The 27628-nt window shown below is 52.1% G+C and overlaps 3 protein-coding genes across 3 annotated transcripts; all 3 read left to right on the top strand.

The window, feature by feature from the left end:
• The first annotated feature begins 683 nt into the window (after positions 1-683).
• LOC128916244 (protocadherin beta-7-like) lies at positions 684-12837 on the top strand. The gene is given in 5 exon segments (XM_054217625.1): positions 684-955; positions 5039-5318; positions 5541-5948; positions 5951-6025; positions 6027-12837. Coding segments are annotated over 5 exon segments (3393 nt in total). The 5' UTR covers positions 684-890; the 3' UTR covers positions 8592-12837.
• A 1460-nt stretch (positions 12838-14297) lies between these two features.
• LOC128916353 (protocadherin beta-15-like) lies at positions 14298-20118 on the top strand. Its single transcript, XM_054217853.1, has one exon. It carries the CDS (start codon positions 14412-14414, stop codon positions 16851-16853), a length of 2442 nt encoding a protein of 813 aa, XP_054073828.1. The 5' UTR covers positions 14298-14411; the 3' UTR covers positions 16854-20118.
• Positions 20119-21677: 1559 nt separating this feature from the next.
• Positions 21678-24813, top strand: LOC128916083 (protocadherin beta-15-like). The gene has a single exon (XM_054217314.1). It carries the CDS (start codon positions 21879-21881, stop codon positions 24318-24320), a length of 2442 nt encoding a protein of 813 aa, XP_054073289.1. The 5' UTR covers positions 21678-21878; the 3' UTR covers positions 24321-24813.
• Positions 24814-27628: the final 2815 nt, after the last annotated feature.

Below are 27628 nucleotides of genomic sequence, written 5' to 3'. Positions count from 1 at the left end.
GGGAGCAGCACCTTCCTGTTTGGTATCATCAGCAAAGTTGCTAATGGTACCTTCAACTCCCGCACCCAGATCACTGAGAATAGTATTGAACAGGACTGGCCCTAGAATTGAACCCTGAGGAACGCCGCTGGTGACATGTCACCCGCCAGACGTTGCTCCCCTATTCACTGCAACCCTTAGAGCCCTGCCCTTCAGCTGGTTCTTCACCCTGCTGATAGTGAACCCGCTCATCTCACAGTTGAACGACATGTCCAGAAGAATTCTCCAAGGGATGATATCTACAGTCACACAAGAATCCAGGAAAACTACATCCACAGCCTTCCTTCATGCACGGGGCAGGTGACCTTATAATAGAAGAGTGTGGACCTGTTGGAGTGAGTCCAGAGGAGGGCCATGAGGATGACCAGAGCACTGGAGCACCTTTCCTATGAAGAGAGACTGAGAGAGTTGGGGTTGTTCAGCCTGGAGAGGAGAAGGCTTCAGGGAGACCTTATAGAAGCCTTCCAGTATGTAAAGGAGGCCTCCAGCAAAGATGGGAAGGGACTCTTTATTAAGGAGTGTAGCAGTAGGAAAAAGGGGAATGGTTTTAAACTGAAAGAGGGGAGATATAGATTAGATATTAGGAAGACATTCTTTACTGTGAGGGCGATGAGACACTGGAACAGGTTTCCCGGGGAAGTTGTGGATACCCCTTCCCTGTAAGTTTTCAAGACCAGGCTGGATGGGGCTTTGAGCAACCTGGTCTAGTGGGAGGTGTCCCTGCCCATGGCAGGAGTGGTGGATCTAGATGATCTTTAAGGTGCCTTCGAAATCAAACCATTCTATGATTTTATGACATCAAAGCAATTAAACAGGACTTTCCCTTGGTGAACCCATGTTGACTGCGCCTGATGATTGCATTGTTCTTTCAATGCCTTTCAGTAGTACTCAGTATCATCTTCATAATTTTCTCAGGGTCTGAGGTTGGACTAACATGTCAGTAGTTTCCTGGGTCTTCCCTCTTGCCCTTCTTGTAAATTGGAAGAACATTGTCTAGCTTCCAGTCAACAGGGACCCCTCCCCAGTCTCCCAAGGCCTTTGGCAGCTGATCAAGTGGTGTCTTGCTGTAACATGAACTAGCTCCTTCAGTACTCTGGGACGAATCCCATCAGGCGCCATGGACTTGTGAACATTCCGCTGATGCATCCAATTCCTGACAATTTCTGTGTCCACCAATGGAAAGTCACTGTTCCTGCATTCGTGGTCCTCTGACTCAGTGGACTGGGCAGCCCAAAGTTCATTTGCAGTATTAAAGATTGAGGCAAGAGAAGCATTGAATGCCTCCTCTTCTTCTTCATCCCTGTCGGTCAGGTTACTGTCTTCAACAAGTATCAGTCTCATGTTTTCTTTAGACCTCCTCTTGATATTGACATACTTTAAAAAGCCTTGCATGTTGTCTGACACAACGCTGGCCAGTTTCCACTGTAATTGTGCTTTGTGCATTCATGTCTTCTCCCTGCATAAACAAACCTCAGCTCTGCAGTCTTCCTGCAAAGCCTGACCTTGCTTCCCGAGATCACACAATTTCTTTTTCCTCTTGAGCTCCATGAGGAGTTCCCTCTTTGGCCAAGCTGGTCTTCTGCCCTGTTTGCTTGACTGTTGACACAGTGGAATTGCTTGCTTGTAGACTGTAACTGTTCAGAGTTGTGAAAACATGCTCATTGCCTTTGGGTGCATTGTAAGGAAACTGCACAAGTTGCTTCAAAGGACTTTGTCTGAAGGTAGAATTGAGATGGACTTGGAAAAAGCCCATTGAGTTTTCTCTGATCTTTGTTCCTGAGTTCAGAGGCTTCTTGATGGGAGGGGAAATCTGTCCCACCAGGATTTCCTGGGTTTGTGTTAGAGCATTTGCATTCTCCTTTTTGCCCTTTCTCCTTCTACTTTGTGAACTGTGTTTGAGCATTGTCTTACCTCTTCCTCTTAAGAAGGATTGTCACTCCATGTATAATATTGGATTCTTTAAAAGAAGGCTGTTTGAATGTTTGAATGGCACAGAATATTTGGAAACGTGACGTTGTGTTGTGCTGCAGTTATTAACTGTAAAGCAGGATACCCTTGAGCGTAAAAATGAAATAAAGAGAACACCTGAATGCCTTGTGTGGAGACAGTAGTCTTTGTTGAGTTGTTTGTTGTTTTTTTTTCTGGGGAAGCTCTGTCAAAGTTTTTCCAAAGGTTGTGAGCTTTTTTCTCATTTTTGTCCCTTGGCTGATGTAAAGTTGAGCGGGTACATTTCTTCAGTTTGGCAATGAGGCCTGTATCGCATTGAGTGAAACTGTGGGGAGCACGGCTTTGCTGACAGACCTGTATGGGTCTTCTGAGCACTGAGTTGCTGGTTGCTACAGGGCCCAGTTAGACCCAGTCAGCGGAAACTGGCCCCCACCCTAACAGGGACCGTGGGTGTGCAAAGGCCTCTGCAAAGCAGTGAGGTTGGGGATAGTGACCTATCCCACTCTTCCTAGAGTGCCAGCTGCAGAGGGCAACTGGGAAGGCTTTGAGCACAAAGTATTCTGATTCTAAATGTTTTGATGGATGACAGCATACATGTTGCTTTGGAGAAGTCTTTCGGGGAGTCCCAGGAGGTTGGGAATTGGTGGATGAAGAACTACTACCAGGGATACGCTTCACTCTCAGGAAACGCAGAGCACTACAGGCATGTGCTCCACAAAGGCCTCAAGAAAAGGATAAGGCCTGAGGACAGGCCGCTGTAGTGATGCTGACCAGAAGACAGTTGTACAGCGAGGGGTGAATGATATACTCTCCAGCTAACCTGAGAGGAATCATAGAATCGTTTGGTTTGGAAGAAATCCTTGAGACCATTGAGTCCTGCCGTTAAGCAAACACTACCAAGTCCACCACTAAACCCTGTCCCTCAGCACCACGTCCAGGGACGGCAGACACTTCCTTTGGCAGCCCGTGTTAATGCTTGGCAATCCTTTTGATGAAGAAATTGTTCATAATATCCAGTCTAAGCTTCCCCTGTCACAACCTGGGGCCATTTTCTCTCATCCTATCACTTCATACTTGGGAAAAGAGACCGACACCTACCTCCTTAAATCTTTCAGGCACAGGCCTGTGCTGTCCTGTGCTGTGTTGTGTGGCACAAATCCTTTGGTGGGAAGATAAACTCAGCTCATTGTAATCGCAGAGGCTGCAGGCAAGTCCTGCTTGGTACTGGTTAGAAAGCCACCTGTAAGCAGGAAGTCCACCTGCCAAAGTCTTTTACTGCAGCTGTAGAAACGATCAATAGAATTGCTTTCTTGCAGGGAAGTCCTAAGATGGCTTGAATGACTGAAACGGGGACACTCTTGTCTTTTCTATGACCAGGGTCTGCACGGCATGTTGTGCATGGCTGCAGTTCTTTCATGAAGCTCCTCTGCTCAGGGTTCTCCACATCTACCCTTCCAGTAGGGTGATCAATAATAAAGAGAGTTGTGAATGACACTTTAGAGAGTGGGTGTGTTTCTCTTGCTGAAATCACAAGGAACCAGCAGCTCCTGGTGTAAAAGTGCTGGTTCTCGGATCATTCCAGTTCGAAGGTCCAGGTGTCTGATGCAGTTCATAACTGGATGGTTTCTTACAGTTTGTGACCTATGAAAGGGGACATGGCGTTTCCTGCATTGGAGGGCCAGCACACACGGCTGAGCTTTCCCAAGGGGCTCTTTGCAGGTGCCCTTTAGGAAGGAAAACTTCTAGGCCAGGTAATAGACAGCCCTAGCAGAGGGGAGGCTTTTAACCCCCTGGAAACTGCTTTCAGGGACAAGGGAGCACAAGAGAGCTGGCAGATGTTTAAGGATGCTTTCCACAGAGTGCAAGAGTTCTTGATCCCCACATGTAAGAAATGAGGGAAGGAAGGCAAGACACCAGCAGGGCTGAGTAAAGACCTGCTTGTCAGACTAAAGGGCAAGAAGGAAATGCACAGTCAGTGTACAGGGACCTTGCCCAGTTTTGTAGGGATGCGGTCAGGAAGACCAAGGTGTGGCTGAAGCTGAACACAAAGTACGACAAGAAGGGCTTCTAGCGGTATGTCAGACAGAAAAGGAGGGTCAAAGAAAGTGTACCTCCACTGATGAACACGAGTGGCAAACTGGTAACAACAGGCAAGGAGAAGGCTGAGGCAGTCAGCAACTTTTTTTGCTTCAGTTTTCACTGTCAATCTCTCTTCCCACACTTCTCGAGCGGATTCAGCTCGAGGCAGGGACTGGGGGAGCAAAGTCCCTCACGCTGTAAGAGAAGATCAGACCACCTGAGAAACCTGAACATAGAGAAGTCTCTGGGACCTGAGAAGATGCCTTCCGGAGTCCTGAGGGAATTGGCTGATGTGGTTGCTAAGCCACTCTCCATGATATTTGAAATGTCATGGCAGTGAGGTGAAGTCCCTGGTGACTTGAAAAGGGAAACATTACACCCATTTTTAAAAAGAGTAGAAAGGTGGACCCTGGGAAGTTCCACCTTGTCATCCTCCCCTCTGTGACTGGGAACATGATGGAACAGATCCTCCTAGAAATTATGCTAAGGCACATGGAGGGCAGAGATGTGCGTCAAGACAGCCAGCATGGTTTCACCAACGTCAAGTCTTGCCTGACCAACCTAGTGATGTGGGTCAACTTATAGGACGGAATGACTGTATGAGAGGACAAGGGAAGACTGGACTTCTGTAAGGCCTTTGTCACGGTTCCCCACAACATACCTCTCTCTAAGTTTGGACACATGGATTTCACGGATGGAGTATTTGGTGGGTAAGCAATTGTCTGGATGGTCCTATCCACAGAGTCATGGTCAAGTCTCAATGTCTGGATGGAGATGAGTGGCGAGTGCTGCCCCTCAGGGGTCCATATGGGGACAAGTCCTGTTTGACACCTTCATCAACGACACAGTGGGATCAAGTGCACTCCCAGCACGGTTGCAAATGGCACCAGGCTGAGTGGTACGGCTGACATGCCTGCAAGGCGAGACTCCGGGCATGCCTTTTGCCTCCCTCGGCCCACTGCTACGCTGACAGCGACTTCACCGCCGACAGCGTGGACGTGGCCGGCACGGGCACTCTGTGGCCGGCCGAGCACTACGAAGTGTGCCTGAGCAGCGGCTCGGGGAGGAGGCAGTTCCAGTTCCTGAGGCCCGTCCTGTGCAGCCCGCAAAGCAGCGTTGCAGCGGGGCCGGGAAAGAAGAACGAAGAACCCCTGTGCAGCTGGCAGGCCGCGGGCGAGAGGGAAGGCGAGGCGGGGAGCACGGCCCCTCTGCCCGTTCAGCCGCCGGACTGGCCGGACGACAGGCGCCTCCATGCTTGAGCCTTGTTGAAACCCGCCTGCCTTCCCCGTCCTCAGCCCGAGACTCCTGAGTAGATGTAGTGCCGTGCTGGGCTGTTACCTGCGTGCTGCCCCTGCGGGGGTTTCCGCCGGGCTTCCGCGGCCGGGGAAGGCGGCTCGATCCCTCCGGGCTGAGACTCCGCCCCACGGTGCTCCAGGAAATGCCCTGCCCCTCTCTCGACGCTGTGCTCCTGGAAGGGCAGGGAGCGGCCGTCCAGGTGCCAAGAGCGCCCACCTGCCGGAGGGCTCTGGGCAACGGGCATCGGGGAAAGAGACGGGGCAGCTGCCGGCGCTGCCCGTGCTCTCGGAGGCAAGCGTCGGCCCCGCAGGACTCCCGGCTCCCCTGCGCTGCGATTCCCTCGCCGGCGCCGAGTGCGCGCGTCCTGCCGCGGGGCCCCGAGGCGGGCGAGCGACCGGAGCCGCGCGTGTGCGCACGGGCCCGTGTGCCGGTGCGAGGCGGCAGCGCGGGCAGCGGGCGGCGGCGGGCGCAGTCCCGCCGCGGGCCGCAGGGTGGTGCTCCCGGCCAAGGCGGCGCCGAGCGGCTGCGGGCGGGGAGGCGGCCCAGCCCAACCCGCCGCTACCCAACCCAGCCCAGCCGAGCCGAGCCGGGCAACGGCGGCGAGCGGCGGCGAGCGGTGCCCCGTGCCAGCGGCTGCCGGGCCAGGACGGCCGCGCTCCGTGCCGCCATCCGGAGTCGGCGAGAGGGAGGCCGCCCGACCGCCGCCCCGCCGCGCTGCTGCCGGGCGCCGCTCTCCGCGGAGGAGTGCGCGGGCGATCTGCGAGACGGAGGCTGTCCGCCGGCCCGAGATGGCGATCGCAAGGCAAGTGCTTTGTCTCTGTGCTTTCCTCTCCCTGCCGCTCGCTCGCTCCGAGCCCATCCGCTACTCCGTAGCCGAGGAGGCGGCGAGCGGCTCCGTGGTAGCCAACGTGGCGGAGGACGCGGGGCTGTCCCCGGCGCAGCTGGCGGCTCGCGGCGCCCGCCTGGCCTCGGAGGACGGCCGGCAGCACTTTCGCTTAGACCCCGCCACCGGCCGGCTCGTCGTGGCCGAGAGGCTGGACCGGGAGGAGCTGTGCGGCCAGTCCGCTACGTGCACGCTCCCCTTCGAGCTCCTGCTGGCAAACCCGCTGCAGTTCTTTCGGGTGGAGGTGGCCGTGGAGGACATCAATGACCATTCCCCCGTTTTCCCGGAGGAAACAGTCACTTTTAAGATCCCGGAAACGAGCAACCCTGGCTCGCGTTTCCCTCTGGAGGGTGCTCGGGACCTGGATGTTGGCAGCAACAGCATCCAGGCTTACAGCATTTCTCCCGAGAACGAGTACTTTAGCGTCTCTTATGGGAGTCGGGTTAAAGGCAAGAAGTACGTGGAACTGGTCTTGGAGAAAGCTCTAGACAGAGAGGAGGAGGCAGAGGTGGTTTTCAGTCTCATTGCCATGGATGGGGGCTCTCCTCCCAGGAGTGGGACCACACAAATCCACATTGTTATTTTAGATGCAAATGACAATGCTCCCATCTTCACACAGGAGCTGTATGTTGGGCAGATTTTGGAAAATGCACCTGTAGGTTGGGTGTTATTCAGAGTAGTGGCAACTGATCAGGATGTGGGAATTAATGGGGACATCACCTATCGGTTCAGTGAAGGGGTGGGCCAGAGCAACTCAGCATTCACAATTGATCCTACTAGTGGTGAAATTAAACTCACGAAGCCTCTGGACTTTGAGGTGGCAGAGAATCATGAGCTCAGTGTGCGGGCCATGGATGGCGGTGGCCTGTCAGCTATCTGCAAGGTGTTGGTGGAGGTGGTGGACGTGAATGACAATGCACCTGAGCTGGTGGTCAACTCCTTCAACAGCCCCCTCCCCGAGAACGCATTCCCTGGAACAGTGGTTGCCCTCTTTACTGTCAGGGACCGGGATTCTGGTGCGAATGGGAAGATCTCCTGTGCCCTTGAGGATCAGCTATTGTTCTCCCTGCGTCTGGCCTATAAGAACTACTATGAACTTGTCACCGTCAATGCTCTGGACAGGGAGGAGTCGGCACGGCACATCCTCATTGTCACAGCAGCAGACGCGGGGTCACCTCCTCTCACAACCACCCAGACCTTCACAGTGGACATCTCCGATGTCAACGACAATGCACCTGCCTTCCACCAGACATCATACACGATGTATGTGCATGAGAACAATGTCCCCATGGTGCTTGTTGGAGCTGTCAGTGCTGCAGATGCTGATGTGGGGCCCAATGCCAAGGTGACATATTTCCTGACACCGTCCCATCCCACAGAGCAGCCTCCCTGTTCCTGCATCTCCGTGAACTCTGAGAATGGGCACGTGTTTGTGCTGCGGCCTCTGGACTATGAGCAGGTGAAGCAGATTGATGTCTTGGTGAGTGCCTGTGATGCGGGATCTCCTCCTCTCAGTGCCAACGTCACCGTCCACCTTGTTGTGGTGGATGAGAATGACAATGCGCCTCTGGTGCTGTACCCATCACAGGACAGCGGTCCACCATCCAGCGAGCTAGTGCCAGTATCAGCTGAGGCAGGGTACCTCATCACCAAAGTGGTGGCTGTGGATGCAGACTCGGGACAGAACTCGTGGCTCTCATACCACCTGCTGAAGGCCACCGAGCCCGGGCTGTTTGTGGTGGGTGCCCAAAGCGGGGAGGTGCGGCTGAAGAGGCCAGTGACAGAGAGGGACGCTGTGAAGCAGAAGCTGGTTGTTGTGGTGCGAGACAATGGGCAGCCTCCGCTGTCCGCCACTGCGGCACTGAACGCCCTCCTTCTCAATGACTTCTCAGAAGTGCGCCTACCGCACAGCAGCCTGGCCACGGAGGACGAGAGTGACTCCCTGACAACCTATTTAATCATTTCCTTGACCTTTGTCTCACTCCTCTTCCTCGCATCCATGACAGCCTTCATCGCTCGCAAGGTGTGCAAGAGAAAGGAGCTGAAGGCAGGGCACGTGCTTTATGGTGCTGGCAACTTGCAGAGCAGCCTGGCTGATGCGGCCACAGCAGGGACCTTGCCCCATGCCTATTGCTATGAGATCAGCCTCACAACGGGCTCTGGCAACAGCGAGTTCAAGTTCCTGAAGCCCATCCTCCCCAGCCTGCCACCACAGCAGTGCACCATGGTTGGGGGCACCCACGATGAACAGGATTTCCCCCGTGGCCCCATTACTGCAGAGGACAAGGCACCAGACAACCCTGGGACCCTCTCTGCAGAACAGTTCAATATTCTTTCCTTTAACTAGCATGGAGTCAGCACATACAGAGGCTTCATTCATGCCTCACGATAGGAAGGGATCCCTGTTACAGCATGTGGCAATGGTTCCTCCCAGGTTAATCTGCATTTGCAATTGGCATCAGTGATTTCTGCCAAATTCTATGTCAGAAGAAATTTTGTCTCCCCCTCCAAACAAACAAACAAGCAAACAAAGAAACAAAAGGACCTCAAGCCTCCTTCACCCAGGAAATAATATTCTTCAGCTGTGAAATGCTTTGCGAGTGGGGTTAGGTCCAGGGTCACCAGTCAAGTTCTTGTCTCGCTTGCTGTTAGGCAAGGTCCTGGCCCTCTTATTCTGTGCTGTAACGCAATGGCAAAGTCAGGCAGACAAATCCCATTGTCCTGGTTTCAGCTGGGATAGAGTTAATTTTCTTCCTAGTAGCTGGTAGCCTAGTAGCTGTGTTTTGGATTTAGCATGAGAATAATGTTGATAACACACTGATGCTTTAGTGGTTGCTAAATCGTGCTTGCACTAAGTCAAGGACTTTTCAGCTTCTCATGCCCTGCCAGTGAGGAGGCTGGAGGTGCATAAGCAGTTGGGAGGGGACAGAGCCAGGACAGCTGACCCAACCTGGCCAAAGGGATAATTCATAGCATATGACATCATGCTCAGCCTATTGAGTGAGGGGAACTGGCTGGGCATCTTGGGATGCTACTGAGGAACAGGCTTGGCATAGGTTGGTTCGTTGTGAGCAGTTGTTTTTCATTTGCATCACTTGTCTTTTCTTGGGTTTTAGTTAACTTTTCGTTGTTTTTATTTTCACATTCTTTTTCTTCTTGTTGTTCTTATTATTATTTCATTTTATTTCAATTATTAAAGATTTCTCATCTCAAACCATGAGTTTTCTCACTTTTAGTCTCTCAATTCTTTCCCACATCCCACCATGGGGATGTCTAGGACGGTTAGTGAGTCAATGGCTGTGTGGTGCTTAGCTGCCAGCTGCGGTTAAACCATGACACATGAGCTCACGGAAATCCCCATAGCCCTCGTCCCAGTTCAGAAAAGCAAGGAAGTTGTGAGTACTGTGTTACTATGTGGTGGAAGCATGGGGGACCGGCCCTTCCCTGGGTGCTGGATGTCTCTGTCTGAGATGTTTGGGGTCTATGTGTTTTGCCTTCTTGTCACGATGTCTGTCTGGACAGCCATTGTGTGTCTGCATATGCTGCACTAGTGCTGCGTGGTGAGGCAGGGAGTTGCTCACATCAAACCCCTGTGGTGCACGCAGTTCCAGCTCATTGGGCAAGAAAGGTATTTTGTCCCTTTGAGTACAGCAGTCTCCTCTTCTCTAGGGGAGAGCAGTAAGGCACACAAGATCTTCCTTTGGCCCACAAGATGTGGTGGGCATGCTGTCTTCCTGGGATTACCTTGGAAATATAGCAGTGCTAACAGGAGTGGAATGAAATGGTGCCGAGCATAGCGGAATAGACTAGACTAGAGAAGACTAGAATAGAATAGAATATTTCAGTGGGGACGGACCTGCCAGGATCATTTGGTCCAACTGCCTGAGCACTTCAAGACTGACCAAAAGTTAAAGCATGCTTTTAAGGACATTGTCCAAGTGTCTCTTGAACACTGGCAGCCATGGGGCATCAACCCATTGACTCTAGGAAGACTGTTCTAATGTTTAACCAACCTCATCATGAAGAAATGTTTCCTAATGTCAAGTCTGGACGTCCCCTGATGCAGTTAGCACCATTCCCACGCGTCCTGTCTCTGGATACAAGGGAGAAGAGATGAGCACCTCCCTCTCTCAGCCTCCTTTTCTCCTAACTAGGCAAACCCAAGTCCTTAGCCACTCCTCATAGGACATTCCTGCCAGACCTGTCACCAGATCAGTTGCCCTTCCTCTGGATGCAGCTGAGTATCTTAGCATCCTTCTTTAATGGTGCGGCCCAGGACTGCACAGAGAACTCAAGATGAGGCCGCACCAACACTAAATAGAGTGGGATAATCACCTCTTCTGACTGGATGGTTTCACTGTGTTTGATGCACCCAAGGATGCAGTTTGCTATCTTGGCTGCCAGGGCCCAACGCTGACATGTCCTGGGCCTGCTGTCAACCAACACCCCCAGATTCCTTTTTGCAGGGCTGATCTCCAGCCACTCCTCTCCAAATTTATACTTGTGCCCAGCATTACTCCATCCCAGGCACAGAATCTGGCACTTGGACTTCTTCAATTTCATGCTATTTATGATTGCCCAATGCTCCAACCTAACTAGATCCCTCTGCAAGCCCCATTGTCCCTTGAGAGAGTGAGCAGCACCTCCCAGTTTGGTATCATCAGCAAAGTTGCTAATGATGCATTCAACTCCTGCATCAAGATCATTGGAAAAATATTGAACAGAACTGGCCTGAGAATTTCACCCTGAGGAACATCGCAGGTGATATGTCAGCAGCCAGATATAGCCTCCCCCAGCCCCATTGACTACAATGCCTCTTTAGCCTCTTCTTTAGCCAGTTCACCATGAACCTGCTCATCTCAGAGTTGGACAACGTATCCAGAAGAATTCTCTGAGGAACAGTGCCTCAAAATGTGCTAAAATCCAGAAATCTACATCCACAGCGTTCCTTCATCCACAGGGCGTGTGACTTCATAATAGAAGGACATGGACCTGTTGGAGCGAGTCCGGAGGTGGGCTGTGAAGATGATCAGAGTGCTGGAGGACCTCTCCTATGAACAGAGGATGAGAGAGTTGGGGTTGCTCAGCCTGGAGAAGGGGAGGCTCCAGGGAGACTTTAGAGCCCCTTCCAGTCCCTAAAGGGGGCCTTCAGAAAAGCTGGGGAGGGATTCTTTATTGGGGAGCGTAACGATAGGATGAGGGGTAACAGTATAAACTGAAAGAGGGTAGATTTAGATTAGTCATTAGGAAGAAATTCTTAGAGTGTGGTGAGATGCTGTCACAGGTTTCCCAGGGAAGTTGTGTATGCCCTGTCCCGGGAAGTTTTCAAGACCAGGTTGGGTGGGGCTTTGGGCAACCTGGTCTTGTGGAAGGTGTCCCTGCCCATGGCAGGGGAGTTGGAACACGATGATCTTTAAGGTGCCTTCCAAATCTAACCATTCTATGATTCTATGATATCAAAGCAGTTAAGCAGGACTTTCCCTTGGTGAACGCACGTTGACTGTGCCTGATGATTGCATTGTTCTTTAAATGGCTGTCATTAGTAACCTGTATGATCTTCTCCATAATTTTTCTATGAACTGAGCTTAGACTAACAGGTCGGTAGTTTTCCTGGGTCTTCCCTCTTGCCCTTCTTGTAAATTGGAAGAACATTGGCTAGCTTCCAGTCAGCAGGGACCCCTCCCCAGTCTCCCAAGGCCTCTGTCAGCTGATCAAGAGGTCTCTTGCTGTAACATGAACTATCTCCTTCAGTAATCTGGGACAAAAAATTCCATCAGGCGCCATGGACTTGTGAACATTCCGCTGATGCATCCGATCCCTGACAATTCAGCATCCACCAATGGAAAGACATTATTCCTGCATTCGTGGACCTCTGACTCAGTGGACTGGGCAGCCGAAAGTTGATTAGGAGTATTAAAGATTGAGGCAAGAGAAGCATTGAATGCCTCCTCTTCTTCTACATCCCTGTCGGTCAGGTTACCGTCTTCAACAAGTATCAGTCTCATGTTTTCTTTAGACCTCCTCTTGATATTGACATACTTTAAAAAGCCTTGCATGTTGTCTGACACAACGCTGGCCAGTTTCCACTCTAATTGTGCTTTGTGCATTCGTGTCTTCTCCCTGCATAAACAAACCTCAGCTCTGCAGTCTTCCTGCAAAGCCTGACCTTGCTTCCCGAGATCACACAATTTCTTTTTCCTCTTGAGCCCCAGGAGGAGTTCCCTGTTTGGCCAAGCTGGTCTTCTGCCCTGTTTGCTTGACTGTTGACACAGTGGAATTGCTTGCTTGTAGACTGTAACTGTTCAGAGTTGTGAAAACATGCTCATTGCCTTTGGGTGCATTGTAAGGAAACTGCACAAGTTGCTTCAAAGGACTTTGTCTGAAGGTAGAATTGAGATGAACTTGGAAAAAGCCCATTGAGTTTTCTCTGATCTTTGTTCCTGAGTTCAGAGGCTTCTTGATGGGAGGGGAAATCTGTCCCACTAGGATTTCCTGGGTTTGTGTTAGAGCATTTGCATTCTGCTTTCTGCCCTTTCTCCTTCTACTTTGTGAACTGTGTTTGGGCATTGTCTTACCTCTTCCTCTTAAGAAGGACTGTCACTCCATGTATAATATGAGATTGCTTGAATGAAAGCAGTGTGGCACAGAATATTTGGAAACCCTGACACTGTGTTGTGCTTGAGTTGTAAACTGTACCATTGTAAACAGGGATACTCTTGTGTGTAAAAATGAAATAAAGAGAACTCTGGAATGCCTTGTGTGAAGACAGTAGTCTTTGTTGAGTTGGGTTTTTTTCTGGGAAAGGTCTGTCAAAGTTTTTCAAAAGGCTGCAATTTTTTTTTCTCATTTTGTCCCTTGCCTGATGTACGTCTGAGTGGGTGCAATTCTTCCATTTGGAGATGAAGCCTAAACCGCATTCAGTGATACTGTGGGGAGCAGGGCTTTGCTGGCAGTCCTGCATGGATCTTTGGGGCACTGAGCTTCTGGTTGCCACAGGGCCTACTTAGATCCAGGTCACAGGAAAGCAGCCCCTACCATAAGAGTGTGAGCAAAAGCTTCTGCAAAGGAGTGAGGTGGGGGAGTGACCTATCCCATTTTCCCTAGAGCGTCACCTGTGGATGGCAGCTGTGAGGTGTTTGAGCACAAAGTGTTTGTGACCTTAAAGGTGTAGGAGTTTCAGAAGATGGATGGCACAAAGACAGCATACATGTTCCTGCCGGGAAGTATTTGCGGGCACAAGAGGACATGGGCAATTACTGAGTGAAATCTGCTATCGGGGAGAGGCTTTGATATCAGGAAATGTAGAAGATTTCATCCATCCCTTCCACAGGGACCAGATAAAAAAGTTAACACCGGAGGCTGGTGTAGCGAAGACTGTTGTAGGTCAAGACATGAATGCTGCACTATCCAGTTAGCCCGAGTAGCATCATGGAATCATTTAGGTTGGAGAAGACCCTTGAGACCATCGAGTCCATCTGTTAAGCTTACATTACCAAGTCCACCACTGAACCCTGTCCCTAAGCACCACGTCCACGGACGCTGGGCGCTTCCGTGGGCGGCCAGTGGTAAGGCTTGACAATCCTTTTCGTGAAGAAATATTTACGAGCGCTGGGCAACAGGGATCGGGGGAAGAGACGGGGCAGCTGCCGGCGCTGCCCGTGTGCTCGGAGTCAAGCGTCGGCCCCGCAGGACTCCCGGCGCTCCTGCGCTGCGATTCCCTCGCCGGCGCCTTGTGCGGGCGTCCTTCCGCGGAGCCCCGAGGCGGGCGAGCGGCCGGAGCCGCGCGTGTGCGCGCGGGCCCGAGTGCCGGTGCGAGGCGGCAGCGCGGGCAGCGGGCGGCGGCGGGCGCAGTCCCGCCGCGGGCCGCAGGGTGGTGCTCCCGGCCAAGGCGGCGCCGAGCGGCTGCGGGCGGGGAGGCGGCCCAGCCCAACCCGCCGCTACACAGCCCAGCCCAGCCGAGCCGAGCCGGGCAACAGCGGCGAGCGGCGGCGAGCGGTGCCCCGTGCCAGCGGCTGCCGGGCCAGGGCGGCCGCGCTCCGTGCCGCCATCCGGAGTCGGTGAGAGGGAGGCCGCCCGACCGCCGCCCCGCCGCGCTGCTGCCGGGCGCCGCTCTCCGCGGAGGAGTGCGCGGGCGATCCGCGAGACGGAGGCTGTCCGCCGGCCCGAGATGGCGATCGCAAGGCAAGTGCTTTGTCTCTGTGCTTTCCTCTCCCTGCCGCTCGCTCGCTCCGAGCCCATCCGCTACTCCGTAGCCGAGGAGGCGGCGAGCGGCTCCGTGGTAGCCAACGTGGCGGAGGACGCGGGGCTGTCCCCGGCGCAGCTGGCAGCTCGCGGCGCCCGCCTGGCCTCGGAGGACGGCCGGCAGCACTTTCGCTTAGACCCCGCCACCGGCCGGCTCGTCGTGGCCGAGAGGCTGGACCGGGAGGAGCTGTGCGGCCAGTCCGCTACGTGCACGCTCCCCTTCGAGCTCCTGCTGGCAAACCCGCTGCAGTTCTTTCGGGTGGAGGTGGCCGTGGAGGACATCAATGACCATTCCCCCGTATTCCCAGTGGAACAAGTAGTTTTTAAGATCCCGGAAACGAGCAACCCTGGCTCGCGTTTCCCTCTGGAGGGTGCTCGGGACCTGGATGTTGGCAGCAACAGCATCCAGGCTTACAGCATTTCTCCCGAGAACGAGTACTTCAGTGTCTCCTTTGCAAGTCAGAGTGAGGACGACAAATATGTTGAACTGGTCTTGGAGAAGGCTCTAGACAGAGAGGAGGAAGGAGAGGTGGTTTTCAGTCTCATTGCCATGGACGGGGGCTCTCCTCCCAGGAGTGGGACCACACAAATCCACATTGTTATTCTAGATGTAAATGACAACTCTCCTGTCTTCACACAGAAGCTGTATGTTGGGCTGGTTTTGGAAAATGTGCCTGTGGGCTCTGTTGTTCTCAGAGTGGTGGCAACTGATCAGGACGTGGGAGTTAATGGGGACATCACCTATCAGTTCAGTGAAGGGGTGGGCCAGAGCAACTCAGCATTCACAATTGATTCTACTAGTGGTGAAATTAAACTCACGAAGCCTCTGGACTTTGAGGTGGCAGAGAATCATGAGCTCAGTGTGCGGGCCACGGATGGCGGTGGCCTGTCAGCAATCTGCAAGGTGTTGGTGGAGGTGGTGGACGTGAATGACAATGCACCTGAGCTGGTGGTAAGTTCCTTCAACAGCCCCCTCCCCGAGAACACATTCCCTGGGACAGTGGTTGCCCTCTTTACTGTCAGGGACCGGGATTCTGGTGCGAATGGGAAGATCTCCTGTGCCCTTGAGGATCAGCTATTGTTCTCCCTGCGTCTGGCCTATAAGAACTACTATGAGCTTGTCACTGTCAATGCTCTGGACAGGGAGGAGATGGCACGGCACATCCTCGTTGTCACAGCAGCAGACGCGGGGTCACCTCCTCTCACAACCACCCAGACCTTCACGGTGGACATCTCCGATGTCAACGACAATGCACCTGCCTTCCACCAGACATCATACACGATGTATGTGCGTGAGAACAATGTCCCCATGGTGGTTGTTGGAGCTGTCAGTGCTGCAGATGCTGATATGGGGCCCAATGCCAAGGTGTCATATTTCCTGGCACCGTCCCATCCCACAGAGCAGCCTCCCTGCTCCTGCATCTCCGTGAACTCTGAGAATGGGCACGTGTTTGTGCTGCGGCCTCTGGACTATGAGCAGGTGAAGCAGATTGATGTCTTGGTGAGTGCCTGTGATGCGGGATCTCCTCCTCTCAGTGCCAACGTCACCGTCCACCTTGTTGTGGTGGATGAGAATGACAATGCGCCTCTGGTGCTGTACCCATCACAGGACAGCGGTCCACCATCCAGCGAGCTGGTGCCTGTATCAGCTGAGGCAGGGTACCTCATCACCAAAGTGGTGGCTGTGGATGCAGACTCGGGACAGAACTCGTGGCTCTCATACCACCTGCTGAAGGCCACCGAGCCCGGGCTGTTTGTGGTGGGTGCCCAAAGCGGTGAGGTGCGGCTGAAGAGGCCAGTGACAGAGAGGGATGCTGTGAAGCAGAAGCTAGTTGTTGTGGTGCGAGACAATGGGAAGCCACCGCTGTCAGCCACTGCGGCACTGAACGCCCTCCTTCTCAATGACTTCTCAGACGTGCACCTACCTCACAGCAGCCTGGCCACGGAGGACGAGAGTGGCTCCCTGACAACCTATTTAATCATTTCGTTGACCTTTGTCTCACTCCTCTTCCTCGCATCCATGACAGCCTTCATCACTCGCAAGGTGTGCAAGAGAAAGGAGCTGAAGGCAGGGCACGTGCTTTATGGTGCTGGCAACTTGCAGAGCAGCCTGGCTGATGCAGCCACAGCAGGGACCTTACCCCATGCCTATTGCTATGAGATCAGCCTCACAACGGGCTCTGGCAACAGCGAGTTCAAGTTCCTGAAGCCCATCCTCCCCAGCCTGCCACCACAGCAGTGCACCACGGTTGGGGGCACCCACGATGAACAGGATGTCCCCCGTGGCCCCATTACTGCAGGGGACATGGCACCAGAGAACCCTGAGACCCTCTCTGGAGAACAGTTCAATAGTCTTTCCTTTAACTAGCATGGAGTCAGCACATACAGAGGCTTCATTCATGCCTCACGATAGGAAGGGATCCCTGTTACAGCATGTGGCAATGGTTCCTCCCAAGTTAATCTGCATTTGCAATTGGCGTCAGTGATTTCTGCCAAATTCTATGTCAGAAGAAATTTTGTCTCCCCCTCCAAACAAACAAACAAGCAAACAAAGAAACAAAAGGACCTCAAGCCTCCTTCACCCAGGAAATAATATTCTTCATCTGTGAAATGCTTTGCGAGTGGGGTTAGGTCCAGGGTCACCAGTCAAGTTCTTGTCTCACTTGCTGTTAGGCAAGCTCCTGGCCCTCTTATTCTGTGCTGTAACGCAATGGCAAAGTCAGGCAGACAAATCCCATTGTCCTGGTTTCAGCTGGGATAGAGTTAATTTTCTTCCTAGTAGCTGGTAGCCTAGTAGCTGTGTTTTGGATTTAGCATGAGAATAATGTTGATAACACACTGATGCTTTAGTGGTTGCTAAATCGTGCTTGCACTAAGTCAAGGACATTTCAGCTTCTCAAGCCCTGCCAGTGAGGAGGCTGGAGGTGCATAAGCAGTTGTGAGGGGACAGAGCCAGGACAGCTGACCCAAACTGGCCAAAGGGATAATTCATAGCATATGACATCATGCTCAGCATATATAGTGGTGGGAAGTGGCCGGGCATCTGAGAATGCTACTCGGGAAGAGACTGGGCATCAGTCCTTTGACAGTGAGCAGTTGTTTTTCATTTGTATCACTTGTCTTTTCTTGGGTTTTAGTTATCTTTTGGTTGTTGTTGTTGTTATTTTCCTGTTATTATTATTAGCATTAGTTTTGGTATTAGTTTTAGTATTTTAATATTTTATTTCAATTCTTAAACTGTTTTCATATTAACACAAGAGTTTTTTCACTTTTACTCTTCCAATTCGATCCCCCTTTCCACCGTGGGGGGAGGGGAGAGGCAGTGAGTGAATGGCTGTGTGGTGCTTAGCTGCTGACTGGGGTTACACCACGACACACACGCTCACTGAAATGCATGTAGTTGTCCACCCAGGCCAGAAAATCAAGGAAATTGTGAGTACTGTGTTACAATGTGGTGCAAGCAAGGGACTCTTTCTTCTCGGGGTGCTGGATGGCTCTGTCTGAGATGTGTGGGCTCTGTCTGTTTTTCCGTCTGGTCACAATGTCTGTCTGGACAGCCGTTGTGTGCCTGCCTATGCTGCAATAGTGCTTCCCAGTGAAGCAGGGAGTTGCTGCCATCCAGACGCTCTGATCAGGCAAGAAGGGTATTTTCAACCATCACCCACAGATCCCTTTCTGCAGGGCTGCTCTCCAGCCACTCCTCTCCCAATGTATACATATACACAGTACTACTCTATCCCAGGTGCAGAATCTGGCCTTTGGACTTGTTAAATGTCATGCCGTTGATGACTGCACAATGCTCCAATCCATCTAGATCCCTCTGCAAGGCCTCTTTTTCCTTCAGAGAGGGAGCAGCACCTTTCTGTTTGGTATCATCAGCAAAGTTGCTAATGGTACCTTCAACTCCTGCACCCAGATCACTGAAAATAGTATTGAACAGGACTGGCCCTAGAATTGAACCCTGAGGAACACCGCTGGTGACATGTCACCCGCCAGACGTTGCTCCCCTATTCACTGCAACCCTTAGAGCCCTGCCCTTCAGCTGGTTCTTCACCCTGCTGATAGTGAACCCGCTCATCTCACAGTTGAACGACATGTCCAGAAGAATTCTCCAAGGGATGATATCTACAGTCACACAAGAATCCAGGAAAACTACATCCACAGCCTTCCTTCACGCACGGGACAGGTGACCTCATAACAGAAGAGTGTGGACCTGTTGGAGTGAGTCCAGAGGAGGGCCATGAGGATGACCAGAGCACTGGAGCACCTTTCCTATGAAGAGAAACTGAGAGAGTTGGGGTTGTTCAGCCTGGAGAGGAGAAGGCTTCAGGGAGACCTTATAGAAGCCTTCCAGTATGTAAAGGAGGCCTCCAGCAAAGATGGGAAGGGACTCTTTATTAAGGAGTGTAGCAGTAGGAAAAAGGGGAATGGTTTTAAACTGAAAGAGGGGAGATATAGATTAGATATTAGGAAGACATTCTTTACTGTGAGGGGGATGAGACACTGGAACAGGTTTCCCAGGGAAGTTGTGGATACCCCTTCCCTGTAAGTTTTCAAGACCAGGCTGGATGGGGCTTTGAGCAACCTGGTCTAGTGGGAGGTGTCCCTGCCCATGGCAGGAGTGGTGGATCTAGATGATCTTTAAGGTGCCTTCGAAATCAAACCATTCTATGATTTTATGACATCAAAGCAATTAAACAGGACTTTCCCTTGGTGAACCCATGTTGACTGCGCCTGATGATTGCATTGTTCTTTCAATGCCTTTCAGTAGTACTCAGTATCATCTTTAATCTATAATTTTCCCAGGGTCTGAGGTTAGACTATCATGTCAGTAGTTTCCTGGGTCTTCCCTCTTGCCCTTCTTGTAAATTGGAAGAACATTGTCTAGCTTCCAGTCAGCAGGGACCCCTCCCCAGTCTCCCAAGGCCTTTGGCAGCTGATCAAGTGGTGTCTTGCTGTAACATGAACTAGCTCCTTCAGTACTCTGGGACAAATCCCATCAGGCGCCACGGGCTTGTGAACATTCTGCTGATGCATCCAATTCCTGACAATACAGCATCCACCAATGGAAAGACATTATTCCTGCATTCGTGGACCTCTGACTCAGTGGACTGGGCAGCCGAAAGTTGATTAGGAGTATTAAAGATTGAGGCAAGAGAAGCATTCAATGCCTCCTCTTCTTCTACATCCCTGTCGGTCAGGTTACCGTCTTCAACAAGTATCAGTCTCATGTTTTCTTTAGACCTCCTCTTGATATTGACATACTTTAAAAAGCCTTGCATGTTGTCTGACACAACGCTGGCCAGTTTCCACTCTAATTGTGCTTTGTGCATTCGTGTCTTCTCCCTGCATAAACAAACCTCAGCTCTGCAGTCTTCCTGCAAAGCCTGACCTTGCTTCCCGAGATCACACAATTTCTTTTTCCTCTTGAGCTCCAGCAGGAGCTCCCTCTTTGGCCAAGCTGGTCTTCTGCCCTGTTTGCTTGACTGTTGACACAGTGGAATTGCTTGCTTGTAGACTGTAACTGTTCAGAGTTGTGAAAACATGCTCATTGCCTTTGGGTGCATTGTAAGGAAACTGCACAAGTTGCTTCAAAGGACTTTGTCTGAAGGTAGAATTGAGATGAACTTGGAAAAAGCCCATTGAGTTTTCTCTGATCTTTGTTCCTGAGTTCAGAGGCTTCTTGATGGGAGGGGAAATCTGTCCCACTAGGATTTCCTGGGTTTGTGTTAGAGTATTTGCATTCTGCTTTCTGCCCTTTCTCCTTCTACTTTGTGAACTGTGTTTGGGCATTGTCTTACCTCTTCCTCTTAAGAAGGACTGTCACTCCATGTATAATATGAGATTGCTTGAATGAAAGCAGTGTGGCACAGAATATTTGGAAACCCTGACACTGTGTTGTGCTTGAGTTATAAACTGTACCATTGTAAACAGGGATACTCTTGTGTGTAAAAATGAAATAAAGAGAACTCTGGAATGCCTTGTGTGAAGACAGTAGTCTTTGTTGAGTTGGGTTTTTTTCTGGGAAAGGTCTGTCAAAGTTTTTCAAAAGGCTGCAATTTTTTTTTCTCATTTTGTCCCTTGCCTGATGTACGTCTGAGTGGGTGCAATTCTTCCATTTGGAGATGAAGCCTAAACCGCATTCAGTGATACTGTGGGGAGCAGGGCTTTGCTGGCAGTCCTGCATGGATCTTTGGGGCACTGAGCTTCTGGTTGCCACAGGGCCTACTTAGATCCAGGTCACAGGAAAGCAGCCCCTACCATAAGAGTGTGAGCAAAAGCTTCTGCAAAGGAGTGAGGTGGGGGAGTGACCTATCCCATTTTCCCTAGAGCGTCACCTGTGGATGGCAGCTGTGAGGTGTTTGAGCACAAAGTGTTTGTGACCTTAAAGGTGTAGGAGTTTCAGAAGATGGATGGCACAAAGACAGCATACATGTTCCTGCCGGGAAGTATTTGCGGGCACAAGAGGACATGGGCAATTACTGAGTGAAATCTGCTATCGGGGAGAGGCTTTGATATCAGGAAATGTAGAAGATTTCATCCATCCCTTCCACAGGGACCAGATAAAAAAGTTAACACCGGAGGCTGGTGTAGCGAAGACTGTTGTAGGTCAAGACATGAATGCTGCACTATCCAGTTAGCCCGAGTAGCATCATGGAATCATTTAGGTTGGAGAAGACCCTTGAGACCATCGAGTCCATCTGTTAAGCTTACATTACCAAGTCCACCACTGAACCCTGTCCCTAAGCACCACGTCCACGGACGCTGGGCGCTTCCGTGGGCGGCCAGTGGTAAGGCTTGACAATCCTTTTCGTGAAGAAATATTTACGAGCGCTGGGCAACAGGGATCGGGGGAAGAGACGGGGCAGCTGCCGGCGCTGCCCGTGTGCTCGGAGTCAAGCGTCGGCCCCGCAGGACTCCCGGCGCTCCTGCGCTGCGATTCCCTCGCCGGCGCCTTGTGCGGGCGTCCTTCCGCGGAGCCCCGAGGCGGGCGAGCGGCCGGAGCCGCGCGTGTGCGCGCGGGCCCGTGTGCCGGTGCGAGGCGGCAGCGCGGGCAGCGGGCGGCGGCGGGCGCAGTCCCGCCGCGGGCCGCAGGGTGGTGCTCCCGGCCAAGGCGGCGCCGAGCGGCTGCGGGCGGGGAGGCGGCCCAGCCCAACCCGCCGCTACACAGCCCAGCCCAGCCGAGCCGAGCCGGGCAACAGCGGCGAGCGGCGGCGAGCGGTGCCCCGTGCCAGCGGCTGCCGGGCCAGGGCGGCCGCGCTCCGTGCCGCCATCCGGAGTCGGCGAGAGGGAGGCCGCCCGACCGCCGCCCCGCCGCGCTGCTGCCGGGCGCCGCTCTCCGCGGAGGAGTGCGCGGGCGATCCGCGAGACGGAGGCTGTCCGCCGGCCCGAGATGGCGATCGCAAGGCAAGTGCTTTGTCTCTGTGCTTTCCTCTCCCTGCCGCTCGCTCGCTCCGAGCCCATCCGCTACTCCGTAGCCGAGGAGGCGGCGAGCGGCTCCGTGGTAGCCAACGTGGCGGAGGACGCGGGGCTGTCCCCGGCGCAGCTGGCAGCTCGCGGCGCCCGCCTGGCCTCGGAGGACGGCCGGCAGCACTTTCGCTTAGACCCCGCCACCGGCCGGCTCGTCGTGGCCGAGAGGCTGGACCGGGAGGAGCTGTGCGGCCAGTCCGCTACGTGCACGCTCCCCTTCGAGCTCCTGCTGGCAAACCCGCTGCAGTTCTTTCGGGTGGAGGTGGCCGTGGAGGACATCAATGACCATTCCCCCATTTTCCCGGAGGAACGCGTTACTATTAAGATCCCGGAAACGAGCAACCCTGGCTCGCGTTTCCCTCTGGAGGGTGCTTGGGACCTGGATGTTGGCAGCAACAGCATCCAGGCTTACAGCATTTCTCCCGGGAACGAGTACTTTAGCGTCTCTTCTGGGAGTCGGAGTAAGGGTGACAAATATGTCGAACTGGTCTTGGAGAAGGCTCTAGACAGAGAGGAGGAAGGAGAGGTGGTTTTCAGTCTCATTGCCATGGATGGGGGCTCTCCTCCCAGGAGTGGGACCACACAAATCCACATTGTTATTTTAGATGCAAATGACAACGCTCCTGTCTTCACAGAGGAAGGATACATTGCGCAGGTTTTGGAAAATGCGGCTGTTGGCTCAGTGGTCCTTAGAGTGACAGCTATTGATCGGGATGAGGGAGTTAATGGGGACATCACCTATCAGTTCAGGCAAGCAGTGGGACAGAGCAACTCAGCATTCACAATTGATCCTACTAGTGGTGAAATTAAACTCACGAAGCCTCTGGACTTTGAGGTGGCAGAGAATCATGAGCTCAGTGTGCGGGCCACAGATGGCGGTGGCCTGTCAGCTATCTGCAAGGTGTTGATGGAGGTGGTGGACGTGAATGACAATGCACCTGAGCTGGTGGTCAACTCCTTCAACAGCCCCCTCCCCGAGAACGCATTCCCTGGAACAGTGGTTGCCCTCTTTACTGTCAGGGACCAGGATTCTGGTGCGAATGGGAAGATCTCCTGTGCCCTTGAGGACCAGCTATTGTTCTCCCTGCGTCTGGCCTATAAGAACTACTATGAGCTTGTCACCGTCAATGCTCTGGACAGGGAGGAGTCGGCACGGCACATCCTCGTTGTCACAGCAGCAGACGCGGGGTCACCTCCTCTCACAACCACCCAGACCTTCACGGTGGACATCTCTGATGTCAACGACAATGCACCTGCCTTCAACCAGACATCATACACGATGTATGTGCATGAGAACAATGTCCCCATGGTGCTTGTTGGAGCTGTCAGTGCTGCAGATGCTGATGTGGGGCCCAATGCCAAGGTGTCATATTTCCTGGCACCATCCCATCCCACAGAGCAGCCTCCCTGCTCCTGCATCTCCGTGAACTCTGAGAATGGGCACGTGTTTGTGCTGCGGCCTCTGGACTATGAGCAGGTGAAGCAGATTGATGTGCTGGTGAGTGCCTCCGATGCCGGATCTCCTCCTCTCAGTGCCAACGTCACCGTCCACCTTGTTGTGGTGGATGAGAATGACAATGCGCCTCTGGTGCTGTACCCATCACAGGACAGCGGTCCACCATCCAGCGAGCTGGTGCCTGTATCAGCTGAGGCAGGGTACCTCATCACCAAAGTGGTGGCTGTGGATGCAGACTCGGGACAGAACTCGTGGCTCTCATACCACTTGCTGAAGGCCACCGAGCCCGGGCTGTTTGTGGTGGGTGCCCAAAGCGGTGAGGTGCGGCTGAAGAGGCCAGTGACAGAGAGGGATGCTGTGAAGCAGAAGCTAGTTGTTGTGGTGCGAGACAGTGGGAAGCCGCCATTGTCAGCCACTGCGTCACTGAGTGCACTCCTGCTCAATGACTTCTCAGACGTGCGCCTACCGCACAGCAGCCTGGCCACGGAGGATGAGAGTGACTCCCTGACAACCTATTTAATCATTTCCTTGACCTTTGTCTCACTCCTCTTCCTCGCATCCATGACAGCCTTCATCACTCGCAAGGTGTGCAAGAGAAAGGAGCTGAAGGCAGGGCACGTGCTTTATGGTGCTGGCAACTTGCAGAGCAGCCTGGCTGATGCAGCCACAGCAGGGACCTTGCCCCATGCCTATTGCTATGAGATCAGCCTCACAACGGGCTCTGGCAACAGCGAGTTCAAGTTCCTGAAGCCCATCCTCCCCAGCCTGCCACCACAGCAGTGCACCACGGTTGGGGGCACCCACGATGAACAGGATTTCCCCCGTGGCCCCATTACTGCAGAGGACATGGCACCAGAGAACCCTGAGACCCTCTCTGGAGAACAGTTCAATAGTCTTTCCTTTAACTAGCATGGAGTCAGCACATACAGAGGCTTCATTCATGCCTCACGATAGGAAGGGATCCCTGTTACAGCATGTGGCAATGGTTCCTCCCAGGTTAATCTGCATTTGCAATTGGCATCAGTGATTTCTGCCAAATTCTATGTCAGAAGAAATTTTGTCTCCCCCTCCAAACAAACAAACAAGCAAACAAAGAAACAAAAGGACCTCAAGCCTCCTTCACCCAGGAAATAATATTCTTCAGCTCTGAAATGCTTTGAGAGTGGGGTTAGGTCCAGGGTCACCAGTCAAGTTCTTGTCTCACTTGCTGTTAGGCAAGCTCCTGGCCCTCTTATTCTGTGCTGTAACGCAATGGCAAAGTCAGGCAGACAAATCCCATTGTCCTGGTTTCAGCTGGGATAGAGTTAATTTTCTTCCTAGTAGCTGGTAGCCTAGTAGCTGTGTTTTGGATTTAGCATGAGAATAATGTTGATAACACACTGATGCTTTAGTGGTTGCTAAATCGTGCTTGCACTAAGTCAAGGACTTCTCAGCTTCTCATGCCCTGCCAGTGAGGAGGCTGGAGGTGCATAAGCAGTTGGGAGGGGACAGAGCCAGGACAGCTGACCCAACCTGGCCAAAGGGATAATTCATAGCATATGACATCATGCTCAGCATATAAAGTGGTGGGAAGTGGCCGGGTATCTGAGAATGCTACTTGGGAAGAGACTGGGCATCAGTCCTTTGATAGTGAGCAGTTGTTTTTCATTTGTATCGCTTGTCTTTTCTTGGGTTTTAGTTATCTTTTGGTTGTTGTTGTTACTTTCCTTTAATTATTATTAGCATTTATATTTGTTTTGTATTAGTATTAGTATTTTAATTTTTTATTTCAATTCTTAAACTGTTTTCATATTAACACAAGAGCTTTGTCACTTTTACTCTTCCAATTCGATCCCCCTTCGCACTGTGGGTGGAAGGGAGGGGCAGTGAGTGAATGGCTGTGTGGTGCTTAGCTGCTGACTGGGGTTACACCACGACACACACGCTCACTGAAATGCATGTAGTTGTCCACCCGGGTCAGAAAAGCAAGGAAGTTGTGAATACTGTGTTACTGTGTGGTGCAAGCAAGGGACTCTTTCTTCTTGGGGTGCTGGATGGCTCTGTCTGAGATGTGTGGGCTCTGTCTGTTTTTCCGTCTGGTCACAATGTCTGTCTGGACAGCCGTTGTGTGCCTGCCTATGCTGCAATAGTGCTTCCCAGTGAAGCAGAGAGTTGCTGCCATCCAGACGCTCTGATCAGGCAAGAAGGGTATTTTCAACCATCACCCACAGATCCCTTTCTGCAGGGCTGCTCTCCAGCCACTCCTCTCCCAATGTATACATATACACAGTACTACTCTATCCCAGGTGCAGAATCTGGCCTTTGGACTTGTTAAATGTCATGCCGTTGATGACTGCACAATGCTCCAATCCATCTAGATCCCTCTGCAAGGCCTCTTTTTCCTTCAGAGAGGGAGCAGCACCTTCCTGTTTGGTATCATCAGCAAAGTTGCTAATGGTACCTTCAACTCCTGCACCCAGATCACTGAAAATAGTATTGAACAGGACTGGCCCTAGAATTGAACCCTGAGGAACACCGCTGGTGACATGTCACCTGCCAGACGTTGCTCCCCTATTCACTGCAACCCTTAGAGCCCTGCCCTTCAGCTGGTTCTTCACCCTGCTGATAGTGAACCCGCTCATCTCACAGTTGAACGACATGTCCAGAAGAATTCTCCAAGGGATGATATCTACAGTCACACAAGAATCCAGGAAAACTACATCCACAGCCTTCCTTCATGCACGGGGCAGGTGACCTTATAATAGAAGAGTGTGGACCTGTTGGAGTGAGTCCAGAGGAGGGCCATGAGGATGGCCAGAGCACTGGAGCACCTTTCCTATGAAGACAGACTAAGAGGGTTGGGGTTGTTCAGCCTGGAGAGGAGAAGGCTTCAGGGAGACCTTATAGAAGCCTTCCAGTATGTAAAGGAGGCCTCCAGCAAAGATGGGAAGGGACTCTTTATTAAGGAGTGTAGCAATAGGAAAAAGGGGAATGGTTTTAAACTGAAAGAGGGGAGATATAGATTAGATATTAGGAAGAAATTCTTTACTGTGAGGGCGATGAGACACTGGAACAGGTTTCCCAGGGAAGTTGTGGATACCCCTTCCCTGTAAGTTTTCAAGACCAGGCTGGATGGGGCTTTGAGCAACCTGGTCTAGTGGGAGGTGTCCCTGCCCATGGCAGGAGTGGTGGATCTAGATGATCTTTAAGGTGCCTTCGAAATCAAACCATTCTATGATTTTATGACATCAAAGCAATTAAACAGGACTTTCCCTTGGTGAACCCATGTTGACTGCGCCTGATGATTGCATTGTTCTTTCAATGCCTTTCAGTAGTACTCAGTATCATCTTCATAATTTTCTCAGGGTCTGAGGTTGGACTAACATGTCAGTAGTTTCCTGGGTCTTCCCTCTTGCCCTTCTTGTAAACTGGAAGAACATTGTCTAGCTTCCAGTCAACAGGGACCCCTCCCCAGTCTCCCAAGGCCTTTGGCAGCTGATCAAGTGGTGTCTTGCTGTAACATGAACTAGCACCTTCAGTACTCTGGGACGAATCCCATCAGGCGCCATGGACTTGTGAACATTCCGCTGATGCATCCAATTCCTGACAATTTCTGTGTCCACCAATGGAAAGTCACTGTTCCTGCATTCGTGGTCCTCTGACTCAGTGGACTGGGCAGCCCAAAGTTCATTTGCAGTATTAAAGATTGAGGCAAGAGAAGCATTGAATGCCTCCTCTTCTTCTTCATCCCTGTCGGTCAGGTTACTGTCTTCAACAAGTATCAGTCTCATGTTTTCTTTAGACCTCCTCTTGATATTGACATACTTTAAAAAGCCTTGCATGTTGTCTGACACAACGCTGGCCAGTTTCCACTCTAATTGTGCTTTGTGCATTCGTGTCTTCTCCCTGCATAAACAAACCTCAGCTCTGCAGTCTTCCTGCAAAGCCTGACCTTGCTTCCCGAGATCACACAATTTCTTTTTCCTCTTGAGCTCCAGCAGGAGCTCCCTGTTTGGCCAAGCTGGTCTTCTGCCCTGTTTGCTTGACTGTTGACACAGTGGAATTGCTTGCTTGTAGACTGTAACTGTTCAGAGTTGTGAAAACATGCTCATTGCCTTTGGGTGCATTGTAAGGAAACTGCACAAGTTGCTTCAAAGGACTTTGTCTGAAGGTAGAATTGAGATGAACTTGGAAAAAGCCCATTGAGTTTTCTCTGATCTTTGTTCCTGAGTTCAGAG

This window comes from Rissa tridactyla, chromosome 11 (assembly GCF_028500815.1).
Source record: "Rissa tridactyla isolate bRisTri1 chromosome 11, bRisTri1.patW.cur.20221130, whole genome shotgun sequence".
NCBI classification, from domain to species: Eukaryota; Metazoa; Chordata; class Aves; order Charadriiformes; family Laridae; genus Rissa; species Rissa tridactyla.
This window is presented reverse-complemented; position numbering and strand designations above follow the sequence as displayed.